We start from the raw sequence: 26,092 nt of genomic DNA, 5'->3' as shown, positions 1-26,092 counted from the left end.
GACTTCTGGCACAGGCACCAAAGGCAATGAGGGCAAGTCTTACAGAGACCCCTGACATGTTCAGTGAGCCTTTCCAAGGACAGTCCCTTGGAATACAGAGGGAGGGAATGTTCAGCGTGGATATTGTGGGGATATGTTAAGATGATCTGTGTGTTGGGAGGCAAGCTTAAGTTAAGCAAGTTCACACCGTGGGGACTGGAAGATGATGCTGCCATCCTCCTCCTCCACTTTACTGCCTGTGCTTCTCCTCCCCCACCTCTATCTGTTCTAGACATAAAATCTTTTTTATCGCAAGACTAGTTTTGCTCAGTGAATTAAAATGAAGCATTTGCAACCCCTCCTCCCCAGTGCAACTGCTCCCAGCAGCAGTGCTCTCCAGCTGGTCCCAGCCCGGGAAAGGCAAGCCCAGCAGCAGGACATGAGCAGGGTCTTGCTAAACCCAGCTCTGCTGAGATATGCCTGTGCCTCAAAATGGGTCTGCTCTGTTCCACAGACTGCTCCCTGTGAGCCTGGTGAATCACTAAAGGCAGCAGAGGCGACCAAGATGTTTCCTAACTGATTCTGAATCCCTCTGTCACAGCAGTGCCATCAAACAAACAGGAACTGTATCAACAGGATTGTTTATTAAATTCTGGTCTGGTTGCAAGGGGGCAACCCCACTGAGACCCTTTGGTGTAGAAACATGAAACAAACCCCGTGGATTTTCTCACGTTGCTGAGAATTGTATCTCGCCTGCAGGTTGCCCTTGAGGATCATACACAGGTGTTATCAGGGTCTGAGCCCAATTACAAGGGCAGAGCAGGACACTGGAAACTGCACATTTGTGGGTTGCAGATGGAGCTCGTGTGGCCTCTGCTACTAACTGAGAGCCACTCTTCAAAGCCAGGGTCTCCAGCAAACTACATATACAGCTCTGTTTCCATCACAGTAAGGTTTCTGTGCTTGTTAAATGTGAACCTTTGAGCCTTTTCAACTTAATCCTCTTCCAAGTGTATTAGGTTTTTGCAGAGATTTTTGAAATGGCAAGGTTTCCTGAATTTCTGATCTGTTGGTGCGTAACCCTTACCATAATTCGGGGCCCTGCCAACCTGAAATCTGAATAAAAGCAGCAAGAAAGCACCTTTGCTATCAGGATTTTTCAACTGTAAATTGGTGGGAGTTGATCTTTGTGAAAACAGCACTAGCTTCATGTATTTAGCAGGGAACACACATCAAGCAAAGGAAATACCAGCTGCAGGGCTGGTGGTGCAGGGTTATGGATATGGGAACAGGCTGATGATAGAAACTGGTTTGTTGGTCTCTAGCAGACACAAGCAAAGAGACATTTTGAAAGCAAAGGTTTCACAGGAGCTGTCCCTGAAGCTGTCTCTTGAAACTGTGGTTAGGGAAAATGCCTCTCTGTTGCCACCACAAACAGAAACCAGAGGAGGTGAGAGCATCCTGGAAGATGCCAGCAGCTTTCTTCCCGGGTTTTGTTCAAGCCTCCATGCATAGTTCAGAGTTAACAAACCTTCTTGCCTGTATTTCATGTTCCCTAACTTTTCAATCAAAGAACAACCCAGCCTTTGAAAACAAATCCAAGGACTATTATCCTTTGAAGAAAGGATGATCTTGTTCAGCAACCATTTACAACCAAAAAAAAAAAATTACATTTTGATTGTTATGGTAAAGAGAAGGACAGAGGTAAAAAGTCATAGCTGTTTTGCTTTGTTCCTTAGAGATAAGGGACTGTGCACATCTGGCTTTAAATAAATAATAACAGCAACTTCCCAAAGGCCTTTAATCTCCCAGCTTCAAGAGTTTCTGAACTAGCTAAAGGTTACTTTCTTGCTAAGGGCTTTTGTCTCACTCCAACCTAGATCTTTGTGACAAAACTGAAGTTATTTAGTGGAAGGGAGGAAGGATGCATTAGTGAGTGCATTGTTTCTTGGCTGAGGTTTAGGTTTATTTGAATTTATTACTTCTAATGTAATCAACTGATTGCTTACTGACCATTTTATTTTAAACATGGTCAAGGACTGCAGTCTAGATTGACAGTCAGTCAATCTGTCTGCTCCCACCCCTCTATGTGACCATGTCCCAGCATTCCCACTGTTGTCTATCATCAAGCCATATTTGTTTCCCAGCTCAGAGCTGTAGAACACTGTGAAGATCCCACCTGCACAGCACGGTGGGAGTGAGACTGTGTGTGCTCTCTCTTGTTCATAACACTGAGCAGCTCCCTGACTACACACACCTTTCTCTTCTCAGCCATCACTAACCAGCTATTCTTCTTTCAGCTCAACTTCAACCTGCACTTAACCATTAACTCTGTCTATCGGTACCTAAAAATTATTTGAAATGGAACATTCAATTATTACAGATCTTAAACATGCTGAACAAGGCTGCTGTTTGATTTCTGTTTCAGAAATGATAAAGCACTCCAGCATCACACTCTTGCTCTATCCAGCAGCAGCTGAGCCACTAAACTGATGACACGAGGATTAACCAGACAGTCTAGCAAGTCATTGGTAGAAAGGGCTGTTTGTGGGGTGCATGAACTGCAGTCTGAACCCATTTGATGTGCAGCTGTCTCACAGTCATTGCTCATTAGCAATCTCTTCCTCTTGCAGTGTAAGTTTCCAAAATGCTCTCCTTCATTTTCATGGAGATCTCTGCTGTCACTTTCAACTGCAACTGCACCCATCACGTTTGTTTTGTGAGACTGTGGTAAAACCTGAATAAGATGAGGCCCAAAAGGTACTTTCTGCAGCTCTTCTGCCTTGGTTGTTGCACAGTCCTGGGTTAGTAATGTGCAGCCCCCTGGTTCACAGCCAACTTCCCTTCTCTTCCTCTTGCATGAGGTGTTTGTCTTCTGCTCTGCACCAGTGCTGCTGGAATGTGCCTGCCCTGACACACTTGTCTCCTGACACTTGAGATAGGCAGACACTGCTTCATTCAGGTACTGAAGATTGATTTCATGGGATGTTGCCTCAACCTAAGAAAACACCCAGAATACATTCAGTTAAAAGCAGACATGTTTCAATTCAGCCTTGCGTGATTATCTTCCATGAATTACTTTTGCTATGTGAAGGGACGGAACTTTAAAATTCTTTTTCTCAAAGCAGCATAAAGACTCAGGGGGAGCTAAGCAAAATGCCATTAATTCTTTGTTATTGCTGCTATAATGGGAGCAGTAGAGGGCTTACCTCCGTGGGATTTAGCCAGAGATCTCCATCACTGGGCTTTTCTGCTGATTTTATGGCGCATACCAGCATTCGAGTTATTGCCTCTTCTACACGGGCTTCATGATCTACATCCTGCCTCAAGAGAACAGAAGGTTTTAGGAGATAGATTCGCTCACGATTCTCTGCAGAAAGCTGAAAGATCTTAGGAAGAACATGGATGGCCTTAGTTTGAAAGCCACATTCATGTATGTGAAGTCAGTGAAAAGTTTCAGACTCTCTTCCTGTGTACAGCCCCCACACGGGTGACAGCACAGGCTTTGGTGTGGCTGCTCATCTGAAAAAGGATTTGCAAAAAATAGTATGTGCATATAATCTTTTCCCTTATTAGTGTTTTGTTAATTTAATCTGGTGCTTGAAATTACAGTGCAATATTAGCATTTAATTAATGTATGCATTTAAACAGCTCTTTAGGACTAGAAGAGCCATATAAGTACATAGCACATTTTTATATCTACATATTATGTCTAATTTAAGTAATTAAAACACACAGGATGTTACAGCAAGGCAGCAGCTATCTAGGGGCCATGCAAGCACAAAAGTGAGTATTAAGGAAATTTAGGAAATATTTTATCATGTAACAGCAGCTGACAAACTGCTGCACTTTTGAACATCACCAGAAGGAAAACCATGTTTCCTCTGAAAGCTCTCCTGCAAAACTAAAAACTAACTTGATAACAGGCTCTTTGTTTCAGGCCTTCACTTCCTGCCTCATTCCCCTTGGACAGCTGGATACTAACTAGGTTAGGATAGCAGAACAACTATAGGATCTTTTTTAGCTTTCTGTCCCGTTTGAGCTTCTTGTACATGGAAGGGAAGGGTATGTGGAAGGAAAGGTAGATTCTCCTAACTGGACGGGTGGTTTGGTTATCTCAATGACAAGTACCTAGAAGTGGATACATAAATTTGCTTTAATTGAGATGCTTAGATTTATTAGTTTGGAGGAAAGATGCAACCTGGTCAACCCACAGCCCTAATCAGTCTAACAGTGGATCCAGGGAACCTGTCAAGCAAACCACACATCTGGCTAGTACGAGTGCTGAAGGCAGCAGTTTGTCCTGGAACCCTAAGCAGAATTTGGGATAGAAGCAGGGGGAAGTGCTCTTGGCATTTTGTGGCTTTGGATGCTTGTCTTTTTAATGGCCTTGTGTAAAAAGCCACCAAAATACAGAGTTTGGTATCTACATGTGGAAATTATTTAAAATGTTGCATTCTTGATATTCATCCTGGCCTGCTGGATAACAGGGCTGTACTGATTGCATGACAGTATGTTAGAAAGCAAGGAATACTTTTGGGTAGCTCACATCCAGCTGAAAACAAATTAAATTTCTACTCTAACTCTTGCCAATATAATTAATGGTTTCACTGGGACTGTAATTGTTGGTGTGATTCACATCTGTCAATATGAAAGCAGCTGGTAACAGCTGCGAGCAAGAACTGCTTGGTTTGGTAATGGAAATGTTCTCAGAATTGTCCTTTAGAATCCATGTCAGAATTTATTTTTATAGATGGATTGCCCAACACCTAACAAACAATGCCACATCATCAGCTGCAGGGATGATTTCTGTAAGGAACTTTCACCTGGGCTGCAATAGCCACACTTGCTTAGGGCAGATACCAACATTTGGGGTGTGTCACTCATTAGCAAGATCCAGCAAACACTGCTCTGGTTATGATGCCACACAAGCACTGACTCTCACTGTCACCAAACAGGATCTTGGTGACTTCTGCAAGACCTCTGTGAGAGGAAAGGCCATAGAGTTTTGCTCCATTGGTTTGTTTTCCTTGCAACATGTACCGGCTAGAAATGCTCAGGCCCCACCCCAGCACCTGGGAGCTACCAGCCAAGCTGATCCCATCACGGCCTGCTCCTCCAGAGGGGGACAACTTGTGAGGCACAGCTTAGGGCACAAGTGTGTGTGGTGACATCAGAGCCTTTCCAAGCCCAGGGCACACAGCCAGTTCCTCTGAATTACCTCAAAGGCTTAAATTCAAGGCAGGCTTAAGTGGCTGCTCTACAATATAGTTGGTGCTTTCTCTGGCAGTGGAAACAGCCTGACTGCACTTAGGGCTATGTAAGAGCCTGGTCTGGGCTGTCAGCCTGCTGTCCTTGCTAAATACATAAGTTTCATCTGGAAAATTTCTCCATGAGGGAAACACTCGAGTTCCTTTGCTCTGCAAATGCTTGGTTTGATGTTGGTATGAGAACTGCATCGTGTGGTCTTGGAACAGCAGCTGAATTCATGTGTTCTTTCCCCTGCAGATTTCCAGTCTAATATAGCTTTTAGAAGTAGAAAAAAAAAAAGCCAATGGGTATTTTAGTGAGGCAGCTTTCACAGGCCATTTCAAAAATTTAATATTAACCTAGGATTAATAATAAAGTAATTTGAATCAGAAAACCTTCTGGAGTATTGAGATGATCTAGTGGAATATGTCCCTGCTCACTGCAGGGTGGTTGCACTAGACAACCTTTAAAGGTCCCTTCCAACCCAAACTATTCCATGATTCTATGATATCCCTGGAACCATCCCATATATACTGGTTAACATGAGCAAGAAGAATCAAAGCCTGCGGAGAAGAAAATTAAATACTTGAGGAAATCCAACTTCAGGCAAATCAAAACTATCACAGAGGAATGAAAATTCAAAAATCCTCTTCCCCTCCCTTCCCATCACATTAATCTGATTTAAATTCTAATTTAGCTTTGCACATAAGCTTGTCCTTGAGGTGAAGTTGATGGTTTTTTGTTCTCTATTCAGCACAAAGCTGGCTAGACCTTACGAAACTGGACATGAAACGCTTAGCTTGTGTTAATTGTTTACCTGATTGAAGTAAACTTGAAAGGGGATTTCTGCTGAACTGGGGCTTCAGGTCTGGAACCTTGAAAGGTTCTTCCAGGAAAAAATGTATCCATAAGGGCTCTTCCCTCCCCAGCCTCTCAACACAACACACCCAATAGGACTGAACCTGGCAGCCAAGGGACAGAAATCCCTTGGAAGTGCTACATCCCCATGACATTAAAAGGAAAATACCAGTTCAATCCAAGAGTTTATGCTGACAGTGACAGGATCAATGGACTCCACATAGTGCCACCAGTGCCTTGGAACGAGCAGGACCTGGAATTGGAGACATTACATTAGGGTACAAGCAGAAGCCTGAAGAAAGATAAGGTGTTTTAATTTAGGTGATGTGGGGTGCAGAGATAGAACTGAGGCAAGGACACAGGGGTGAAGGGTGATATTCATTTATCTCTTTTAAAGAGCCTTTTCTCAAGACTTAAATGCCCACTCTATCAGTACTATCACATAAGAAATGGACATGATCCAGGACTACCTTTCATCCAAACTCCTTCCCATATGGTCCCAAGGAGGACTATAATCTTTAACTGCTGTAGGTAAGCAAAGTCCAGCAGTACAGAGGGGTGCAGCTGGTGTTGCAGTACATCAGCACTTTAGAGAGAGTCTCATCCAAGCAGGAATTCTTTTGTAGACCCTCCAACTGAGCAGACTTCCCAGTTCCTTTAGGACTGCCAGCTGGTTTCTCCAAAAAGCAGGTATCCCTATGCTCATCTAGGTGACTAGGTGACAAAACATAGCTTTAATTCTGGTAAATAATCACCAGTATTAAATTTGTCACTTTTAGTAGACAGGCTTTTAAAAGAAAATATCATGGTTTCTGGGACAATCTAGTTTAGATCAGAGCTTTATAACAATATCAGGATGATAGCTGTGACATAAAATTGATTTCAACCCATGGTTTTTATGGTACAAGATATTGATGTTGTTTTGATGATAGAGGACAAGCTTTGCAGATTACTGAACATTAGATTAACATGGAGCTATCAAGAAAAGCATGGAAGATATTTTTTGACAAGTTACAAAAATGGTCAGAGACAGATAAAAATATACACTTCACAATGGAGAAAATGAAGCAATGATCTGTATCTGAATTGCAGACAATTCTTTCTCTTGGTAGACACAAATTACTTAGAAGAATGTTCTGCTACCCAGATAGCCCTGTGCTTCATTATATCAAAACACAGCTAATGAGAAAATGTCTGTGGAGGAAACAATGGCACCAGTCCTGCAAACACTTACAGGACACTTGGAACACTCTCATTTTTTGGGCCAGATGACAAAATGTTCTCCACAGGCTTCAATTTAAGTCAAACAAAAAAAAGCACTGGCTCTCCAAAGGTCAAAAACATTTGGAAATTATTCTTTTATCCGGTACAGCATACAGAACAGAAAAGGAAGTCAGTCAGTGGAGAGTCATTATTTTAAAAATATCACTAGTTAGTCCTGACATATACGTGTATGAAACCCTACAGACTGCAGCCAAAACACGTTTTCTACACTGAACAAGTTTCAAAATTTTGTTTTTATCACTGAAACATCCACTTTAAATGAACAGTGCAGTTGCATTAACAGCAACGGGTTTATTTGTAAGGAAGTGTTCGCCTAAGTTTCACTGTCTGCAAAATCATCCAACCCACCCCCCAAATGCTCATCTGCTCTATAGGGGATCTTACACTGAATGCTGCTAAAGAATCTGGGTGCCCTCCAAGTGACTGGGTGTAATGAGGAACCCTGGAAAACTCTGTTTTACAGCAGAAGAAAGCAGAGCTCCCGTAAGCAACAACGGGATCCTTCCTGTGAGACTTGTGTGGGAACAGTGAGCTTCCAACATGCTGAAGAAGGGGATGAAGACACTGGGGAATTGGTGCAGAGGGACTGTAAGGGAAGAAGAGCAAGAGACAAATTCAGGGAAGTGTATAAATGTTTCAGTAAGAGATGCTGCCTGGAAAACCAAGATGGAAATTAGGCATGGAACGTGCTGGCTCCACACGACTCACATGCAAAGCAGAAACAGAATTGCTTTGGAGAGAGGAGGTACAGCCAGGAGGAAAATACAATCCCCCCAACTTGTCCTGTGTTTTCAAACCAAAGAGGAGGAACTTGGTCCTTTAGAGACTAATCAGATTTCCCTTGCCAGCAGGTTAAGGGTAATAACTGCAAAACCGTGTCTTTCTGCAGCTGGCACTGTTTGCTGATGCAATTTATAGAAGACCTACAGAGCTGTGACTCGAATAGGCAAAAGAGGTTCCATAACGACACTTGCTCTCCCTCTTTTATTGCTGAACAAGCTTATGCTTGTTAAAATAAGGATTTATAGCAACAAGAAGTTTGAAAATTATCAAAAAGCAAAAGGACTAAAACTTTAAGGAAGATGAAGAAATGAAAAAAGGTAATAAAAACAAAAAAAATACAGCTGGCAAGGGAGCAGAACTAACAGAAGACTGAAAAAAAAATGCCACCAGAAAGAGGTAGGATTCTTCTACATTTACAAACTAGTATTCTTCTAGATTTTCAACTTAGAAGCAAATACACCCACAACAAAATGAAAACAAAAAACCCACCACCGCTGCCTCTAACGATCAATTCCATCAATTCCACAATAAAATAAAGCAGACTTCCATATGTTTATGAATATGGGACACAGATTTAGCTACATTCCTATAGGAAATGTGAAAGTAAGCCACAGTGAAACAACATACACACATGCAGCAAACATTTTACAGGGAAAATGTAAATTTCAGTAGCAAAACAGAACTACTCCAAGCTAAGAGATAATCTTGTGCTTGCCTGCTTTCTACAGAACATATCTAACTTTATTTGTGCTGGGAAGATACTGATCTAAACAGTAACCAATCAGATAATTTTAATATTTAGGCTAGTGACAGCCAAATATAGCAAATGAAGTTAAAGTAGGACAGAAATCCCAGAAAAGATAAAATGAAATGCTGTAATGGGAGGAAAGAAACCAAAGGAACAGTTGGGAGAGCAAGTGGAGCAATGCTGAAGACTTGTAGGGCACAGAGAACAGAGCAGGTTTGAATTCTCAGTGGACATGATTAACTTGATACAGTGCAAAGGTAGGGCAAAGGTGGAATTGCTTCAAAAAGAGAGCATACCCTGAAGTGAAATATTACACCAAGAAATTTCTGCTCATTAGAAAAAGATGTTTAGGTAAATGCACACAAAAAGGAAGCCAGTGTGATGGGAAGATAAAGACATGGGGCTACAGGGGGACCCAAGGAAATCCCAGAAGTGTTTGCAACCATGGAAATGGAAAATAAAATGAAATAAAATGAAATAGATGCAGGCATAGTCAATTCTGTGGGAACACCACCTGAGGACTCTGTGTGAGCACTGCTGCCCCAGCCTCTGCCTCATCCTAGCTGGTGCCTGGCTGCCCTGGTGCTTGGAAAGTGCTTCTCATCCTGCCTTCCTCCTCCCTCCTGGTGTCTTCCCAGCTACTGAAACGGAGCTCCAGGGGCCACTGGAATCAGAAATATGGGCACAGCCCTGGGGAAAAGCACAGTGAAAAGGGAGGGAGTGGGGCTGTATCAGGCCATGTCCATAGTGACCCAGGTGAGAGAATGAGGGAAGCTCAGGGAAGAGGTGGAGAAATAGTCAGGAACTTGCAGCTTTGACCTTTGGTCTGACTGGCTTTTGGGGCATTCATGGGGTTCTCCATATGTGTTGCAGGTTGAACAGTGCTTTTATTACCAATCCTAGCATAAATTCAGCTCCTGGACTCTTCTGCTTCTTCTGTGATGCAGATGATATTTCTGGTGTCTTGAGGTTGGGTTGGGCTGTCCGCCTTCTCTATGGGGTGACTTGGGGCCAGCTCTACAGTCTCCCACATGAAAACTCTTTATTCCTTCCCCAGAACAGAATTATCAGCTATCTACTATGCATAATGCTGTGGCCAACTCTGAATTCTCTTTTACTAAAATCACTTAAACTCTTCTCCAAAAAAGTAGGATTTTTTACTGTAACCTCTTTTAAAAAGTCTTTTGTATACTTTGAGCTGGAATATTACACTGCCTTTGAATTATTGCATTTCTTGACTTACTAAAACACTTTTCTTTGGTATCAATTATATTCTTCTTGGCTATTCAGACTGTCTGTTCTGCAATTCCCCACTTTAAGCCCAATCTGATGTTCTCACACCCTTTCTTTAAAGGCAGCACACAGGGAAATCCCTCTCTGACTTCATGAAGATTTCTTCTTGCTCAGGGTTGGGTTAGAGGTCAGAGGTTTGCCCACACTGTTGGGAGCTCTGGTGCTGAGCAGGATTCCATGGTGTGTTAGATTCTGCAGCAGGAGGACAGAAAGAGAAAATCCTGCAGCTAAACACAGGATTGAGTGACAACTGTATTTGTGGACACACAAATGTGTTTCTTTAGACTTTGAGAAGCAGATAAGCAGAAGTAGGGGAGGGGAGCTTCTGAGCAGCAGACCATGGTGAGAACCAGCAAGCAGTAATGTTGATCTTTTTCTACAATCGTTTTTTCCCATCCAGTGACAATATTTTTCAAAGCCAGAGGGGGAGCATCCTTCTCAGACTCCATGTGCCTCTTAGACTAGCTCAGTTAGGCCTTTCCTTGGCTTCTGCACTGCAGCTCCTCTGGCTCCAGGCTGCACTGGCGCACAGGGCCAGGACACAGGGCAGGCGAGCGCTGCCTCTAACAGCACCTGGGGTAGCATGAGCGGGAATGGGATTGGTCATGGGAGCCCAGGGTGCCAGCTGCTTGCTCTCCATTAGGAGGGCAGGTGTGTGGAGCCCGTATGTGTCTACCGTCAGATAAACTCAGATGTACTTTCTAGTCTTTCTACCATTGTCTAGTTATGTGGCTATGGATTAACAGGGAGATGGATTAAGAGCAATTACATTAGTGAGCAGGAAGGAAGCCAGAAACCAGTGAGAAGTGGGGCAGAGGAAAGAATGATCAATGATTTTATACTTGTACAGCATCTCAGTTTTTTGTAGCCTTTTCAGGTGGTGTTCATCTCTCCTATTTTTAATCATCAAAAAAGTTAAGCATCTATGTGCGTAGGCTCCTTCTATAGCCTGTGCTGAAGGACAAGGTGGAATGAATATTCCTGCAGGACTGTAATTGTGTAAGACAGGAAGGATGCACTGCCTTGTTCAGGTGCCAGGTGCCACTGATGGCAGATAGGACACCTGTCCTGAACAGGGTTTAAGCTGAGGATGACAGATCCCTAACTCTCATATCACTTGTCCCAGAGTGTTGGTAGAAGATACTAAGACAGTTAAGTTTTGTCCCATTTGTGGTCTTTTAGGGAGTATTTGTATATTTGAGAAAAGAGTCAAGGTGTTACTAGAAATGCTGCTCCATACTTAGTCCTCAGTCTTGCAACCATCACATAGGTGACCAGGTCCAAACATTTAGAAAGAACCCTACATTTGTATGAGACAACTTGAGTTTGTAACCTTGTGGATATAGTGATGCACTGCTGCAAGCCCTTCAACTACTCAGCTGCCTATTTGAATAAGCTTGACATCTAAATGTTTTCATAATTTGTTTCAAAACAGATACTAATGTATAACCAGAAGTTCTGTTAAGACCTCTGTCGAAATGCCGCTGACTGCCATTGGTCAGGTACAGGATGAAACCTTAAAAAACCTAAAGTCTCACTCAGTTACCAAAATTCACCTCTGAACAATACAGTGGAAGGGCACAAAGGATCTAACTGAAGTACACTCCGTGCACTGGCACAGTGTTACATGAAGGAATTCTGCTTTCAGGCAGACGGTGTAGAAAAATGGCTGGTAGCAAACATCAACCAGAAGGTGGCATTAGACACATTAAGTTTTTGATATTCAAAGCTGCACTCACCCTACATGCAGCTGCTCTCCTGAATACCTAAGAACACCTCTGTCTTTGTTTTTTCAGCCCTTTATTGTTACAATAATCTAAAATGCTCTGCATACCCTCTGGGAATGAGTGGAGATGCTACATATTATCACAAAATAAAGATGCCTACAAATTCTTCAGTAATTGGGCTAATTCTATGTGAAAACCACTGTTAAGCACATATCAAGACTTTATTTAGGAATCCTCTCCCTTGTTAATAAAGGAGTTTTTCTAGGTCATTCCTTTCCTCTGCATCAAATGGCAGCAGTTCCCAGCCACTTGCCCCATAAGCTTCAGGATGAGATGCCGGCAAGCACCACACAGAAGGCACTGATAAAATGGATGAAGGCAACACCTCACTGCTCCATCACTGCTTCTACATTACTTTCCCCCCCAAGAAATCCAAACAGTATCTCCTTCATGGCAATGCAGACAAATTGCATTACTGAGCTGGCTCAAGATCTTTATTCCTAGCAAGATTAATTTGTAATTGCTTTAAGCCTAATTAAAATTAAGATCATATTAAAGGTTCACTACTACACTTGATCATCGCAAAGGAGATTATAAATTCAAATAGTATTGGGGATCAGGGATAATGCAGCGCTGAATGGATGTGGCATTTTTATCAACAGTAAAAATTTGTTCTTTGTGCTTTAAATTACTGACTGCTGCAACCTTACAAAGTGCTGAATGTGAAACTGATGTTTTGCTTTAGGAGTATGAGCTAATGTAGTGCAAACAGTGAAGGCTGATCACAGATTCCCCATTTGCATCTATACCAACTGCAGAGCATACACTTCCAGTTGATGGGTATCATCCTCTTTTTGGAAGCTACTATCCTGCCCCACTCTGCCTCCTCAAAATTAACTTGATTAGCAAAAATCCATTCTTTAAATTGTTGAAGGCAGCTGGGTTTGCCAGTTAGGGACAGGGGAATGCTTGTACACGTTGTTGAGCTGGTAGGTCAGAACAGGTGACAATATCTAGTAGGAGAATGGCAAAAGGGCTCCAGAAGCAGCAACTCCACTGTCAGAACAATGACCATGGCAAGGTTCCTTCGGAAGGGCCTGACAGTTTGAGATGTGCAGCAGTGCGCTACAAGGACATGCACGGCTGAACAAATGAAAAAGGGTAATTCAGACTCCAAATACAGACCTTGTTGATTTAATAAAGAAGGGCACTATTTACAGCAGGAGACTGGGAATCATGAGTCCTGAGCCCTGCTCTCACTCTGCTGCTGACTGCCTGTGTGACCGTAAGCCAGACACTTAGAGTTGAACCTTCTCAGTAAAACAGGATTAATATCCTCACAGCCCTGTAAAGCACCATGAAACCTCTGGATGGTGTGCACTCTAAATGCAGGTATCATCATTAAAGTATTTATTAAAGCAACACATGAAGGCTATTCACTATATGAGTTCCTTTGTTAGCTCTATATACTCATTAACCAAATACATTTTGTGGAACATACTGCTGCCAGAGTAGACAGGTCAGAGTTCAAGAAAGTTCTGAAGTAGATAAATTTGAGGTGGTTGCAAGAAAGGTGGTTCAGGAATGGAATCAGGCAGCTGATTGAACTAGCTCTCTAAATGTCTGCAGTTTTTGTACAAAAAATTCTGGGCAAATAACTGTCAGCAGAGAAAGTTCCTGTGCTGAGAGAAATCGATGAAGTCTGAATGTGGAGTAAAGGAAGAGGAAAGTTCCACAGACAATTTGTTAAGATTTCCTAGCCCTTAATTAGCCAGTTAAATAGAATATTAAGTAATGTAAAGCTCGTATATAAATGGTACCTGTCCTGGACTGAGTGTAACAACATGGGCTGTTGAGTTCCTAAACTCGGGAAAGCGTTTCAGATCAGGGTTGGCAATGTTGACTTTGCTGAATATGCTGGATTCCTCATAAGGGATCCTGGTAGGATAAAGGAAACTGGTATCACCAGGTGGGAAGAGGTGCCATCTCTTCCTGAAAATAGAGAGAAGATAAAAATGTATTCAGTGCATGTCACTTGCAGCAAAGAACTAAAGGCAGTAGCAAGGTTTTCAATAAAACATAAATGTGCCTCGCTGTGTGAATCTCCTACGCAGTGAGAACACAGCCAGTGCTTACAGGCTGTCTCCTGAAAGTGTTTTTAAAATATTCCACTTTTTAATTTTTTAACTGAAAAGATTTACAGCTTCTCACCAATCATTTTTAAAAGGCAGATAAAATAAAATTTAAAAAAACTCTCCCATCTGGTTTCTCCTTCCTCCTTTTAACATACAGCATTTACAGATGCTCAGAGCATTAAAAATTGCTCTATAAACTAGAGGAAATAGTTTTGTTACAGACAATGTATTTTTGTTCACTGAATAAAAAGCTTTCAAAATCTGTATTTGTTTTGAAAGGAGAGCATTGTGTGCTTAGGATGGCAACAGTAAAAGGGTATAGGCATTATCTTCTGTTTCCTGCAGTACTTACATGGCTGTTAGTCATGAACCCCCATTCTTAGTAAAAATCATGCCAAAGATGGCATAAATAAAAACCAGACACATCCCTAGACAAAAGCATCCTTAAACATCTGTATTTTTTTGTCAGTTCCACATGATGAAAATGTGGCTTCTTGTGCATTTAAGGACTTACTGGTGTGACTAAATGCCAGATGGAGCAGGACAGGGTTGTTCTGCTCATGAGGGCACTCATATGCCAGGTTGCTCTCTGCATGCCTGAAGAAGCACATGAATGCACCACAGTGCAAGGCCAAGCAGAGCTGAGACTAGACTTTGTCCTCAGGAGCTAATGTCTCTATTTCACTTACGCAGACCAGATCAAAGAGAAAAAAAAGAATATGGAAGAACTGGTGGTGCCAGTTTTATGGGTATTATAAATTAAATATCTTAGCAAGTACATATGGTATTCAGAAATATAAGTTTTATGTGGCAGTACTTTAAGTGATAGAAATAACCAGGAGGAATACACAAAGAGAGAATTTATTACATTTAAGAGGTGCCAGACAAATAGTACAACATGACCACGGTAAAAAAAAAAGTAAAGGCAGCACTTTACAGCACAGCTGTGTAGCTCTTCTCTTTGGTTTGGACTCTAGCAAGGGCTTTTCTTTGTGTCCTTTCCCTTGGCACTCACTTCTTGCATTTTGTCTACTGCTTCTGGTTGTCAGTTCTAAGTCACGGATCTGAAAATGGGAGCAAAGCAACCAAATGGCACAAAACCAGAAGAGACAGGAACAGAAGAGATAGGAATAGCAGGATAGTCAGAACTACAGAGACCAGCACAGATGCAAGTGCCATAGGCTGCTGATATTTCTTGGTAAATACCAAAGCAACTGCTGGATGCAAGCACAAAACCACTTCTCCCAAAATGCAAGCCTTATTGCACTTTATTTTGCCCTCCAAGCTAGATCCTCTGAGGGGGCAGAGAACGACTAGATTAGGAGGCTCAGGGTTAATCCTGCAGGCTCACAATGAAGCAATATCATAAAGCAAAAAATTAAGAACCCTGAGGGATGCAAGGAGGAAATTCAAGATAGCAACAAAGGGCTAAGGAGTTGTCCCTGGCTTTCCTGCAAAGGCAAATCTATTTAAGTTTAGCATAAGCTCATATTCTGTTACAAAGCCTGTCTTGTTGGTGAGTCTCGAAAGGGAATCTTTCTGCTCTGAAGAAGCACAGGATTCACAAGCTTGTGGAAGTGTGCAATCTATTTAAAGGCTTTGTTCTGAAGAGGAAAACAACTTTTGTCTTTTCAGGCTGTGCAAAGGCTTTGGATTTCTTTCCCTGAGAGGAGCAAGGATTTTGCTCTACTTGAGGGGGAGGAAGTGCCTTGGGAAGGTGGACAAAACTGCTACGTGATGCTGGAACTCTGGCTCGCGTTCAGCATCTGAAGGTAGAGATCAAAGAGGCTTGGCAGGTATTGCGTCTGCTACATCACTGTACTTATTTAGTACACCCAGTATTTAAGTGGATCCTTAGAAGATATTTAGGCGTTTAAGTCTCATGGTTTTCAATGAGATTTCTGGCTCCTGAACACACTGAAGTGTCTGGACTTCAATGCACAATGCTTACTGATGTGATCTGAAGTCTACAGGACTGGCTGCAGCACAGCAGTGCTGAGGGAGGCTTCCAGAGTGTCTCTGCTGCAGATCCACCCAAGGACCTCAAAGCTGTTTACAAACATGAATGAAAACCCTAAAGAGAGTTACCCTTCTTAGGGGTAAGATGATGAGCAATTCATTTACCTCAGGCCTTAAAGCCAGTCAGCATGTGGCACTGCCCAGTTAGAAGGCAACACATCTGACTTCCAATCCTGCACTTTAATCACACCACCACCACCACCACCACCATGATTTTACTGTTCTATAAAATGTCAGAGTAATTAATTCCATTGAAAATCCACTAGCAAATTACTCCTTCCACTCTATACTATCAAACCTAAAAAGTGTGTGCAACTTGTTCTGTTACTCTAGCACTACTCTAGCAATAATAGATAACAACCCAAAAACAAAAAAACAAACACCAGCCCTGAGGCCAATATGCAAGGAAAGGAGAAAAAAAAAATAGAAAAAAAAAAGAAGGCATGCAAACAGGAAGAAAGATACAGCAACAGCCACATGCTCCCAAATGAGTTTGGAGCCTCAAATGTCCCTTTCAACTTTGCTCACAGCTAGTTGCTTCCATCCTGATGGTCCCCTTTTAAATTAATTCTAGCAGGCTATTAGAGGCTCTTGCACAGAGAATATTGTAAAAGTCTAAAGTAGTTTATTTCTATTTTGTTTTGGGGCTTTTTATTTTTAACTCTTTTATCTCCTAATTCCAAATTCCTGAATTCATAACTACTTGGAAGATTAAAGTGTTTATAATTGGACCACATAACACACAGACCAGAAAATAAAATTGTGTTAACTCCATGACCCAGTCAAACCAATGCCCTGAAGTTCTGCCATTTTCTGTAGAGCAGTTATGATGGTCTTCAATCATCAAGAACTCAGAAAACTAAAATAATAAGGACCTAGAATTAATACTACAAAAATCCAAAACTAACTTCATGCACAGTATCAAGTTAGTATATCTCCCCTGTATTTGCTGTACATATGTGCACTTGTTACCTTCCTTGTACTTGCAATACTAAATTGCAGCCGTAGGAGTCCAAATGGCAGGGGGTGTTTGCTCCTTCAGAACCAATCCACAGTGTGCTCTCTTTTCCACTTCTTCCAGGAAAACCAAAGTCAGACCACCTTACATCCTACAGCAACAAAAAAGTTATTTATGTGAGCTGTTGAACTGATTCCCATCCTATCCTTAGTTCTGAAAGTCTCCTGTCTTCTTCCACTGCTCAGTCACTCTTTATCCACTGCAGCTGTTTTTCCTTGGTTGGGTTCTAGAGCATGCATAGTCTGTTCCCCTTCCTCCAAAATTCTCATCCCCGCCTTTCATATCACTGAACTTACTCCTTTGCTCTACAGAAGTACTGCCAAATTCTCATGGCCACATGGGGCTTCTTTTTCTTTTCAAACACTCTTTTTTATCTTTCTCCACTCTTAACCATCCACCCAAGCTCAGGATTGCTTTTAGAAAAATTCTTATATATGGCATTTAAAAAGAGAATGAAAGGAAAGAAGAAAAATCCCTATTTCCTTTTCAAACAATTGATAATGCATGTGGAATTTTTGCTCTCTCTTTGCTTCTATCTCAGCTTTCTCCACATAGCCTGGGAACACAGAATTTACCCCATCTGTGACCCAGTGTTATGCTGGGATTTTGAAGTTTCTATTATTTAATGGGCACATTTGCAACTGCAAAGGCAGTGAACTTAAAACAACTCGATGACAGGGTGAGAAAGGGCAGAACAGGTGTGCATGTATTATGAACACAGTCCTGGATCTTCCCAGTCCATTGATCCTCCCACAAGCAATCCCTTGGGGATGACAGCTGGAAAGAGGCACAGTGAGATATTTTTCAGACAGTCCAAGGGTTTTGCAGAATGGTTCTGTATAGCTTGGATAAAGCTTTCCCCCATGTATCTACAGCTCATCCTGCCACCTGCAGGGCCTGATCATTTGTTTATTGGAAAGCACTTGAGGAATACTGGCCAGAGATACTGGTGCCTTTTGGCTGGAGCCCCAGACTGAGCCCTAGGAAACAGAGATTAAATTTCTGGCTTCCTGATGGTCTTGGGCAAATTGCTTCATCTCTGAGTTTTTATTTTCCCCATCTTGAAAAGGAAGATAACGGTATTTGTTCCATTTCAGTTAAGCACTCTGGGGTCATTCACATCCCCGAACTTTAGGAAGCTAATTTAAGCTTGGCTCTTGCTCTAGTCAAAGCACTCTCAATCATGCCTTGGAAAAGCCTCTCTCTTTCTGCTGTCTATAAAGAGAAAATAGGAGTCTAGGAGTCCTAATTAAAGTATGTAAGTTTGCTACTTGCAGACAGGTGGACGACTATCCTTTTTTAAGATCTATGGATGAGGAAAACTACAGCTAAACATTATAAGGATGACTTCACCATGACTCTGTATCAGGAAACCCTCAAAATGAGTGATAGCCTTCCCAAAAATTAGGTGTTGCTAAAGATCCTGAATTTCAGAGTTATTGATTTTAAAGATACCATTTGAAAAAAAATGCAGAAGAGTAATACAAACATTTGTCAAAGACAGCAAAAGATCCAAAAGAAAAAGTTGCTCCTATAGATTTCAGCAGGCATAAAATTTGAAATTCAATACAACTATTTCAGTGAAAAAGTTAAGCGTAACACCATTTCTATACTTTAATCTCACACCTAAATAGTTTTTATATTTTGTTACAATTTAAGTGAAAAGAAAGCACACATAATCAATATTAGATTTAAAAGAACTTTTTGAAAATGCTGCTGCTGTAGTAAATAGTTGAAACGATTATGGGTAAAATAGTTTTTAACCAATGAACTGAAAAGGAACCAGTAGTGTTACTGAAATCTTGTCACACTGGGTTCCTTTTCTACAATAAAAAGCCACAGTAAGAAGAAATGCACTAAAAGGTGTTCCAACCATAACAGATGGCACATTACTTGTGATATATATTTATTTCATTTGCTGCTTATAATGAAGTTAATCTGTACCCGTATGTCACTTTAAAAGGTCTCATTTCTATTTAAACCTCATGCATGTATCTTGCTCCTGATTTATATTTCAAATTCTGTAATGAAATATCAACTGAACAAAAAATGTAAGATGCTAGATATTGCTCATAGATTAGAATAATGGAATCATTACCTTAGCCCACACAACTGTAAATGATAAACAGCGCAATCTAAATTTCAAACAACTTCTAAATGGCCCTATTAATCACTATAAATAACAGTGCAGTTGGCCTTCTTTTCCCCTTCAAATAACCTTACGTAAATCTAAATAAAATCTAGAAAGAAAAAAAGGGGTTATCATCAAATTCACACAAGAATGGAAGAGAATTTCTACAAAGAATTCTCTTGGCTGGTATAAATTGTGTAGCTGTGTTTCAAAAGCCATATGACTCTGGAACTGACGGATGCCTTTCTCTCCCATGCCTGTGAAAATGGCAGATGACACACACCATATTTGCTTGCATAACACCACCAATTTCTTCCTTCCCAGATTCTGCTTTTCAAAAAAATCCATGGCATAACCATTACATGTGTCTATTCTAAAACTGCAGTACAATCTGTTGCGTGTTAGGTCAGGTGATCAGGTTGTGGCATGACACCTGCACAGAAATGCAACTCCCAGAGCCTCAACTTTGTTCTTGAATGGGGGCAAGGGAAAGAAGGTGGTAGGAAAATGGTTGTTTCCTTCAAGTGTGTTTTTATTGACCGAAGGAACCAGCAGGCTATTCAGGTCTTCTGAGCTGCTACTGGCTTGTGCCAGAAGACACACAGAAATGCTGTCTGTGGAGGCAGAAAAAGTGAAGACCAAGACAGGACCACAGATAGAGAAAGTTTTGCAAAGATCTGGTGAAGCCTGAAACATCCCTGGAGCTCCCAGCTTAGTTCAAACAACACAAACCAGCCCCAGGTTATGTGATCCTGGTTATGTTTCAGTGTGCTCCGGAAGGGAAGGGGGAAAGAAAGGTAAGATGATCTCTGTGTCCAGTCTTTACCTTCCGACCCAAAGAACAACAGGAAAGTCTGAAAAGTCTGAAAGTCTGCAAAAAGACCGATCACTGAAAACCACCAATTTTACTGGCACAAAAGAATAAAATACATATAAGGAGCATGGGAAATGCTTTCTGAGGAAATAATTAATTTGAGGGGACTTATCAGTTCATACTCGTTGTCATCCCAGTGATACAGTGATTTCGCAGGGAGTTATGATTCCATTTTCACCTTTCAAAGTATAGAAAGAATAAGGCTTTAGTTACTCTTTCTTTATATCTTTTGAAGAAGTACACCTTTTGTATAGCTATCCTTAAGTTTGCCCACTTACAATTAGCAAGGAGAAACAGCAGGAATGTAGATGAAGCAAGACATTGAAATAGGAGATAGGTACAGAGAAAATAAAAGGAAATACCTTGGGTAGTTGTCCTACTATGTATGGTAATTACCACAGATGATGTACTTCTGTGGGCAGGTTACTTCCTGTATTTTACTGCCTCCACAGAAGCTCTCCTCCTCACAAACAGTTAATCTAATGATATTAAGGGAAGGAGACGTGCTACTTAAGAAAATGAGCCACAAGGCAAAAACATGGAGCAAAGCCATGTTACAGCCTTGTTACTACAAGGGAATACATGCCATCAATCCTCCCTCCTGAGTGGAGCTGTTAATTTGAGAACCATTTGGGTGCAAGGTGGATCTGGCCTATATGGGAAGGAGAGTGCTGCCAACCTGGTAGTTCTTTTTGTCACTTGGGGTGTTGTTTCTAAACTCATAAGAAGGCCCAGAATTTTAGATGGCTGCTACTTGGCAGATTTCAGTTAGCCTGAGAACCAGTAGCTTTTATTTCAATATTTTAAAGTAAGTGGCCAAAGGAACAGAGAGGGATAGCAGCAGAGGTTTCAGAAGCTACATCAGATAATTTGCAATGGTTCAACTAAGAAGAGATAATATTAATGTTTTACCTGGAAGATTTCTGGCTTGTCTTCAAATATTCTGGCAATGTATTTGTAGTCAGCATAAGCCCAGTATTTGGAGTAATCATAACAACTGAATGGTCCAGAGAGACAAGAAGGCTGCCCACAACTCCAAGCCAAAAACTCCTCAAGTGTAGCTTCCACATAGCTACAACTGGTTTCAAACTGGGGAACTAGAGCAACAAAAGAAAAATCAAATATTACATGAGCACTGAGCATAGAACCAGTAAAAATGTTAATACACAGTTTCTCTCTTGGCTCTGGTTAAATGCAACATGAGATATGAAGTCAGACTAGGTAGCTTGACTCTGGTCAATAAAATGGTTCTCATGACCTAACTCATAAGTAAAGTCTGAGACTATTGCTTTTTCATTAAGGTTTAATTGAATGGCTGTTACCTTGAACTTGCTGTGAGACAAAAGCAGACCAATACTTAGTGTTATTCTTCAGCACAGTAACTCAATAACACACCCTAGGTCGCTAAACAACTTTGCTTCATCTCCCTTCCTAAGTGTGAGTTGCAAATGTGCATGTCAAGTATTTATGTATCCTTTATTTTGTCTCCATAGATTTATGCAGATGGACATGTTCATCTTACCCTTTCCCTAAAGCAATAACCAAACCAGTGTGGTCATGCATAGAAAGCGAGTTACGGAACCACACACACGCTGCCAATGATCCACCTAAAATGCTGTGTGCCCTTATTTTTCATTTGAGACTGACAAAAGCATATTGCAGTGTTCCTTGGCACACACAAGAAGTGTTTACCAGCAGGGTTTTGCTCCCAGCATGCTTTAGTCAGGCTGACTGATACAGCTTTTCAGCTCAAGGTCAGGTCACTTGGAAGGTCTGCAAGATAATCCACATCACAGTATACTTTAATTGCAATTAATCAGATATCTTCATTTCCCGCTGCCACTAATCATGCCATCTTCAAAGAGATTTCTCCAGTATTTAAAAAAATATGACTTTACTATAACTACTACTGGGGAAAAATTACTGCAGCCTGCATGAATGACAATGACAGAGCTGCAATTTAACCTTGTGTAACTTGCATAGAGCTGCACAGAAATGGGATCCTTTCACTGTTCCGCAGCAGCAGCTCTTCGTTCTTTACCACTTTCATTTTGTTACTGCAGCAGTTCTCACAGAGTCTCATATAGCTTTTACAAACCTTTATCACTATTATTTTGCTATTTTCCATTGTGATAGCATAGGTAGTGGTTTCCTTCCCATGGCTACCAAATCATTAACTAAGAGTGTCAGATAAGCCTCGTTGTTTAGCAGTCTGTAACCTGGGTCTGTGCAGTGGAAGAGCTTCCTACCTAAGGACTACACACAAGACATATAAATCCCTTGCGATTCACAAAATCACAAACAAAACCCTCTGTACTGGATCCCATATCTGTGTTGCAGTCCCTCTCCTGATACCAAGTCATTAATGCAATGTATATAATTTTACTAAAAGGTGGTCTGACAGGAAAATTAGACAAAAGATACAAGCACTACTAAGGGTGCTTCAGTATCTGTATTACTTTCACGAGAAAAAAGAGTACATAGGACACAGCCTGTTTTCCAAGACAACTCAGAAGCAAATGTTTTAAAGGCAAGAAATATGCTCCTTCTTCCTCACAGCATATTTCACTCAGAGTTTCATTTAAAAAAAATCCAACTATCTTGTAGAATACAATCTCCTCAGGGCAGGGTTCTTGGTTTGATTCATACCTTGTTCAGTACCAAGGTGTGGGTATTTATCAAAAAATAAATAGTAAAAAAAAAACATATTTGGGCAATCTAGACAGTTTGCTTAGATGGGTTTGTAGGCTGCAACAAGGGTGAAAATGTTGGAAACGAGCAACTGAAAGCAAGAACATTATTAACCAGTTTGCTAATACTTAATGACTAAAAGCTGAGGGTGTTTTGTAATTGACAAATTGAAGATTAAGCCATGCAAGCCTAAAGTAGGCTGCCAGTTCTGTCTGATGACATGGTACCTGAAGGCATAACAGTCCTCCTCTCTCCCCTAATACCACAGATTGAAACTGGAAGGAAGGAGAGGGGGAAAAAGCGGGCTTTGGAGAAGCAACTCTCCTCCTTAGTTAAGGTCTGGTTCTGACAGTTGCCAAAATCTGTTTGTCTCAGAGTATTTGCAATGTGTACTAAGGAAAATGTAGGAAAAAAAGGTGTAATAGCCTTGGAAAACACCTAAACCTCCATTAGGAATGCAAGTGAAATGTCTCCTCCATTTCCTTAAGGAAAACCAAACCCCTATTCATAGCTGCTGGGGAATTAAACAAATAATCCAAGCAAGGAACAGCCATTTCATACTATAACAAAGCACAGGCATACTCACAAACAAAAAAACCTGGCCATGCACATCCAACCCCAATAACCACTTCAGATCTCAGCTTTATGCAACATTTAATCAGTGTACAGTATTTGTACTGTATTTTCAGCCTCCTATCCAGGTACTGATTCTACAGCCACCTTTGCAGTCTCTCTATATCAAACCTCAGAGACCTCAATTCTGTTGCTATCCTTAGTGGTAAAACCTCTTGGCAAGATGGTCAAGTTACAGCCCTTTCCTATCCAACTGCGTTATCTGACAGCATCAGCTCTATCCAGCATCAGTAAGAGAAACATCCTCCAGAGATCTTGTGACTCAGAAACTGATCAGCATGACAACTCCTTGTTCCCTCCAGCTTCTTCACAGTAACCTCATTGTTGATTCATTTCACTATGCAACTACTGAAAATGGTCTAAACAAGAAATGGCTGCATATAGAAGTCAGTTTTGTGGAAGCTTTCTTTGTGCTGGTGTGCTCCAGGTAGCTATCAGATAGAAGGGCTGTAATGCTGCATTTTCTCTGTCAGGAACAAGACTTCTGTAGCTTTGGCCTATCCTTTATACCACATCAGAAAAATAAATCTTTTAGTGTGGCTGGAACCAGATGGGTAGGGATTTCCTGATTAATAGCACCTTCATTGCTCTTGTAATGAACTCTGGTACTCTCTTTGAAGGTATCTTTGTCAATGCTTAGCCCTCTGATCGTATTTTTTTCCCCTTCTTATGGACATAAACTGTTTAACTTGTGTAATCAGACATAATACTATCAAACACACATTTAGATACAAATAATATACCGAGTAATACTGCTAGCTCTCACATTTTTCCATGTTTCAAATGCGCCATCCACATGCCTCAGGAAGTTACAAACTAGTAAGAAAAGCAAATACAAAATCCATGCAACTCCCACCATATTGCCCCATTTGCAATTCTCACTTTTGTTCATTAAGGAATTTTAGCTTGGGAAACCCATCCAGGCTGCAGATGTGGCACTAGAGAAAGATGAGGAGTTGCTGTAGTAAGAGGTCTCAATTAATTTTGAGTCTTCCAGATGAACCTCATAGCTCAAAAAACCTCAGAAACTCTGAAGCTGCCATTTTAGAGTGTCACCAAAATATGCCTTTAAGCAGGAGAGTGGATTTTTTCTTCTACATTTCCAACTCTGTAGCAGGAGTGCTCCCACCTAGTCTTAAGGCAATAAACCTATTGTGAACATGGAAGGAATATTCAGAGAGAGATCAATGCAATTTTAGTTGTATTCTAAAATACAAGTTCTGTTCTCTCTCTAACCACATGACTGGCTCTGTTTCACCTATGAAAGTTAGCAGGAACAATAAGAAAGAGAGGCCCTCATTAAGAGTAGTTTTAAGCATGCAAGAGTAGTAATAGTTTTAAGCATGCAACCACCTTCCAAATGACAGTGGCCCATGGAATGTATTACATTATTTCAGACTCTGAGATGGCTTGGATAATGGCTTCACTAATATATTCTTACACTGCAAATTTTTTATAGCATCACAGGTCTCATTCAGTTACAATATAACCCGAAGGCTGTACCCAGCTCCTTGAAGACATTTCTAGCCCACATTACATATAATGGAGGTTCCTGGAGACAAACTGATTGCTGGATAGGGATAAATGCCTTTAGGAAAAAGCAAAATGCAGATGGATGCTTCAAGATACAAATTCCAATTTAAATCCACTCTGTATCTCTAGTGATGACAAGTTATTGTTAAGTGATGACTCGTATCTACTTGGTAGCATCAATCTGTGACTCAGCTACAAAATACTCCCTCAGTCCCATCAAAAACTCTGCCAGTTGGCACATCCATCTGGCTCTCAAAAAGTGCCTACTAACTAATGGAGAGCAGGACCACAACTATTCTTTTACCTGGTAGGCCTTGCATGTTACAACTGAGATATATGAACAAGGTATCAAGGAAAGCGTCATTCATATATATATATACACACACATACATACATATACATATATATATGCTACACCTTCTCTATTAGCACTGGGATGCATTTCACACATAGTGCAAGAACTGGGTGGTACCTCTCTGAACTACAGAGATATTGCTATAAAGATATGTACCAAGGTTTTAATTCTACACCTCAGTTTTCCCATCTGTAGAAAGTGAGTAAATAATATCTATTCCCTAATCCATGCTGGTAAAATGCTTTGAAATCCTAACATGCCAAGCATTTTCCCTCTAACACTTCTGTTTCATCACTTCTCTTGCAAAAATTGAACATGAAATAACATGGTTGTGATGCTGTGAAGAAAGCAAATTTCACAGTGTTAAGATAGCATGATGTAATCCTACCACTTTCACTGGAACTGGCAGATCCTCATCTGGAGTCTTTGTGCAGACTCTACATTCCAAGAAAGAGAAAGTCCAACTGAAAAAGGTTAGAAGACTACAGAAAGAATAGCTGGGTGGGGTCTAAAAGACCATGACGTATCAAATATTTTTAAAGTGGATTTTTCTGGCCTAAGGGTTAAAAAAAATCCTGAATGTAGTCAAGATACTTTTCAGGCAAAAGGGAGAAAGTGCATGGCAAAATGTATTTTGGTATGTCTTTGGGACAGCAAAGGATGTAAAGGGCAGGAATAAAGCAGTGCATAACCTTTCAAGTGAATAGCAGATTGCCACCTTGGAACGTGTTTCTTGTACCTTCCCTCCATGGTATGAAACTCAGTCTGTCCATGGACACAC

The 26,092-nt window shown here is 41.0% G+C and overlaps 1 protein-coding gene across 1 annotated transcript in view; it reads right to left on the bottom strand.

Annotated features, from left to right (window-relative positions):
- Positions 1 to 601: 601 nt before the first annotated feature.
- The window catches only part of HSPBAP1 (HSPB1 associated protein 1), a 38,394-nt gene continuing 12,903 nt past the window's right edge, over positions 602 to 26,092 (bottom strand). Inside the window, exons 3-8 of the mRNA XM_039555460.1 lie at positions 21,012 to 21,196; positions 17,049 to 17,185; positions 13,743 to 13,914; positions 6,257 to 6,340; positions 3,189 to 3,299; positions 602 to 2,977 (exon numbers count right to left, since the gene is read on the bottom strand). Of these exons, the coding sequence (XP_039411394.1) occupies positions 2,429 to 2,977; positions 3,189 to 3,299; positions 6,257 to 6,340; positions 13,743 to 13,914; positions 17,049 to 17,185; positions 21,012 to 21,196 (1,238 nt within the window). The 3' untranslated portion in view covers positions 602 to 2,428. The remainder of the gene's footprint in view (positions 2,978 to 3,188; positions 3,300 to 6,256; positions 6,341 to 13,742; positions 13,915 to 17,048; positions 17,186 to 21,011; positions 21,197 to 26,092) is intronic.

Source organism: Corvus cornix, chromosome 7 (genome assembly GCF_000738735.6).
Source record: "Corvus cornix cornix isolate S_Up_H32 chromosome 7, ASM73873v5, whole genome shotgun sequence".
Taxonomy (NCBI): domain Eukaryota; kingdom Metazoa; phylum Chordata; class Aves; order Passeriformes; family Corvidae; genus Corvus; species Corvus cornix.
This window is presented reverse-complemented; position numbering and strand designations above follow the sequence as displayed.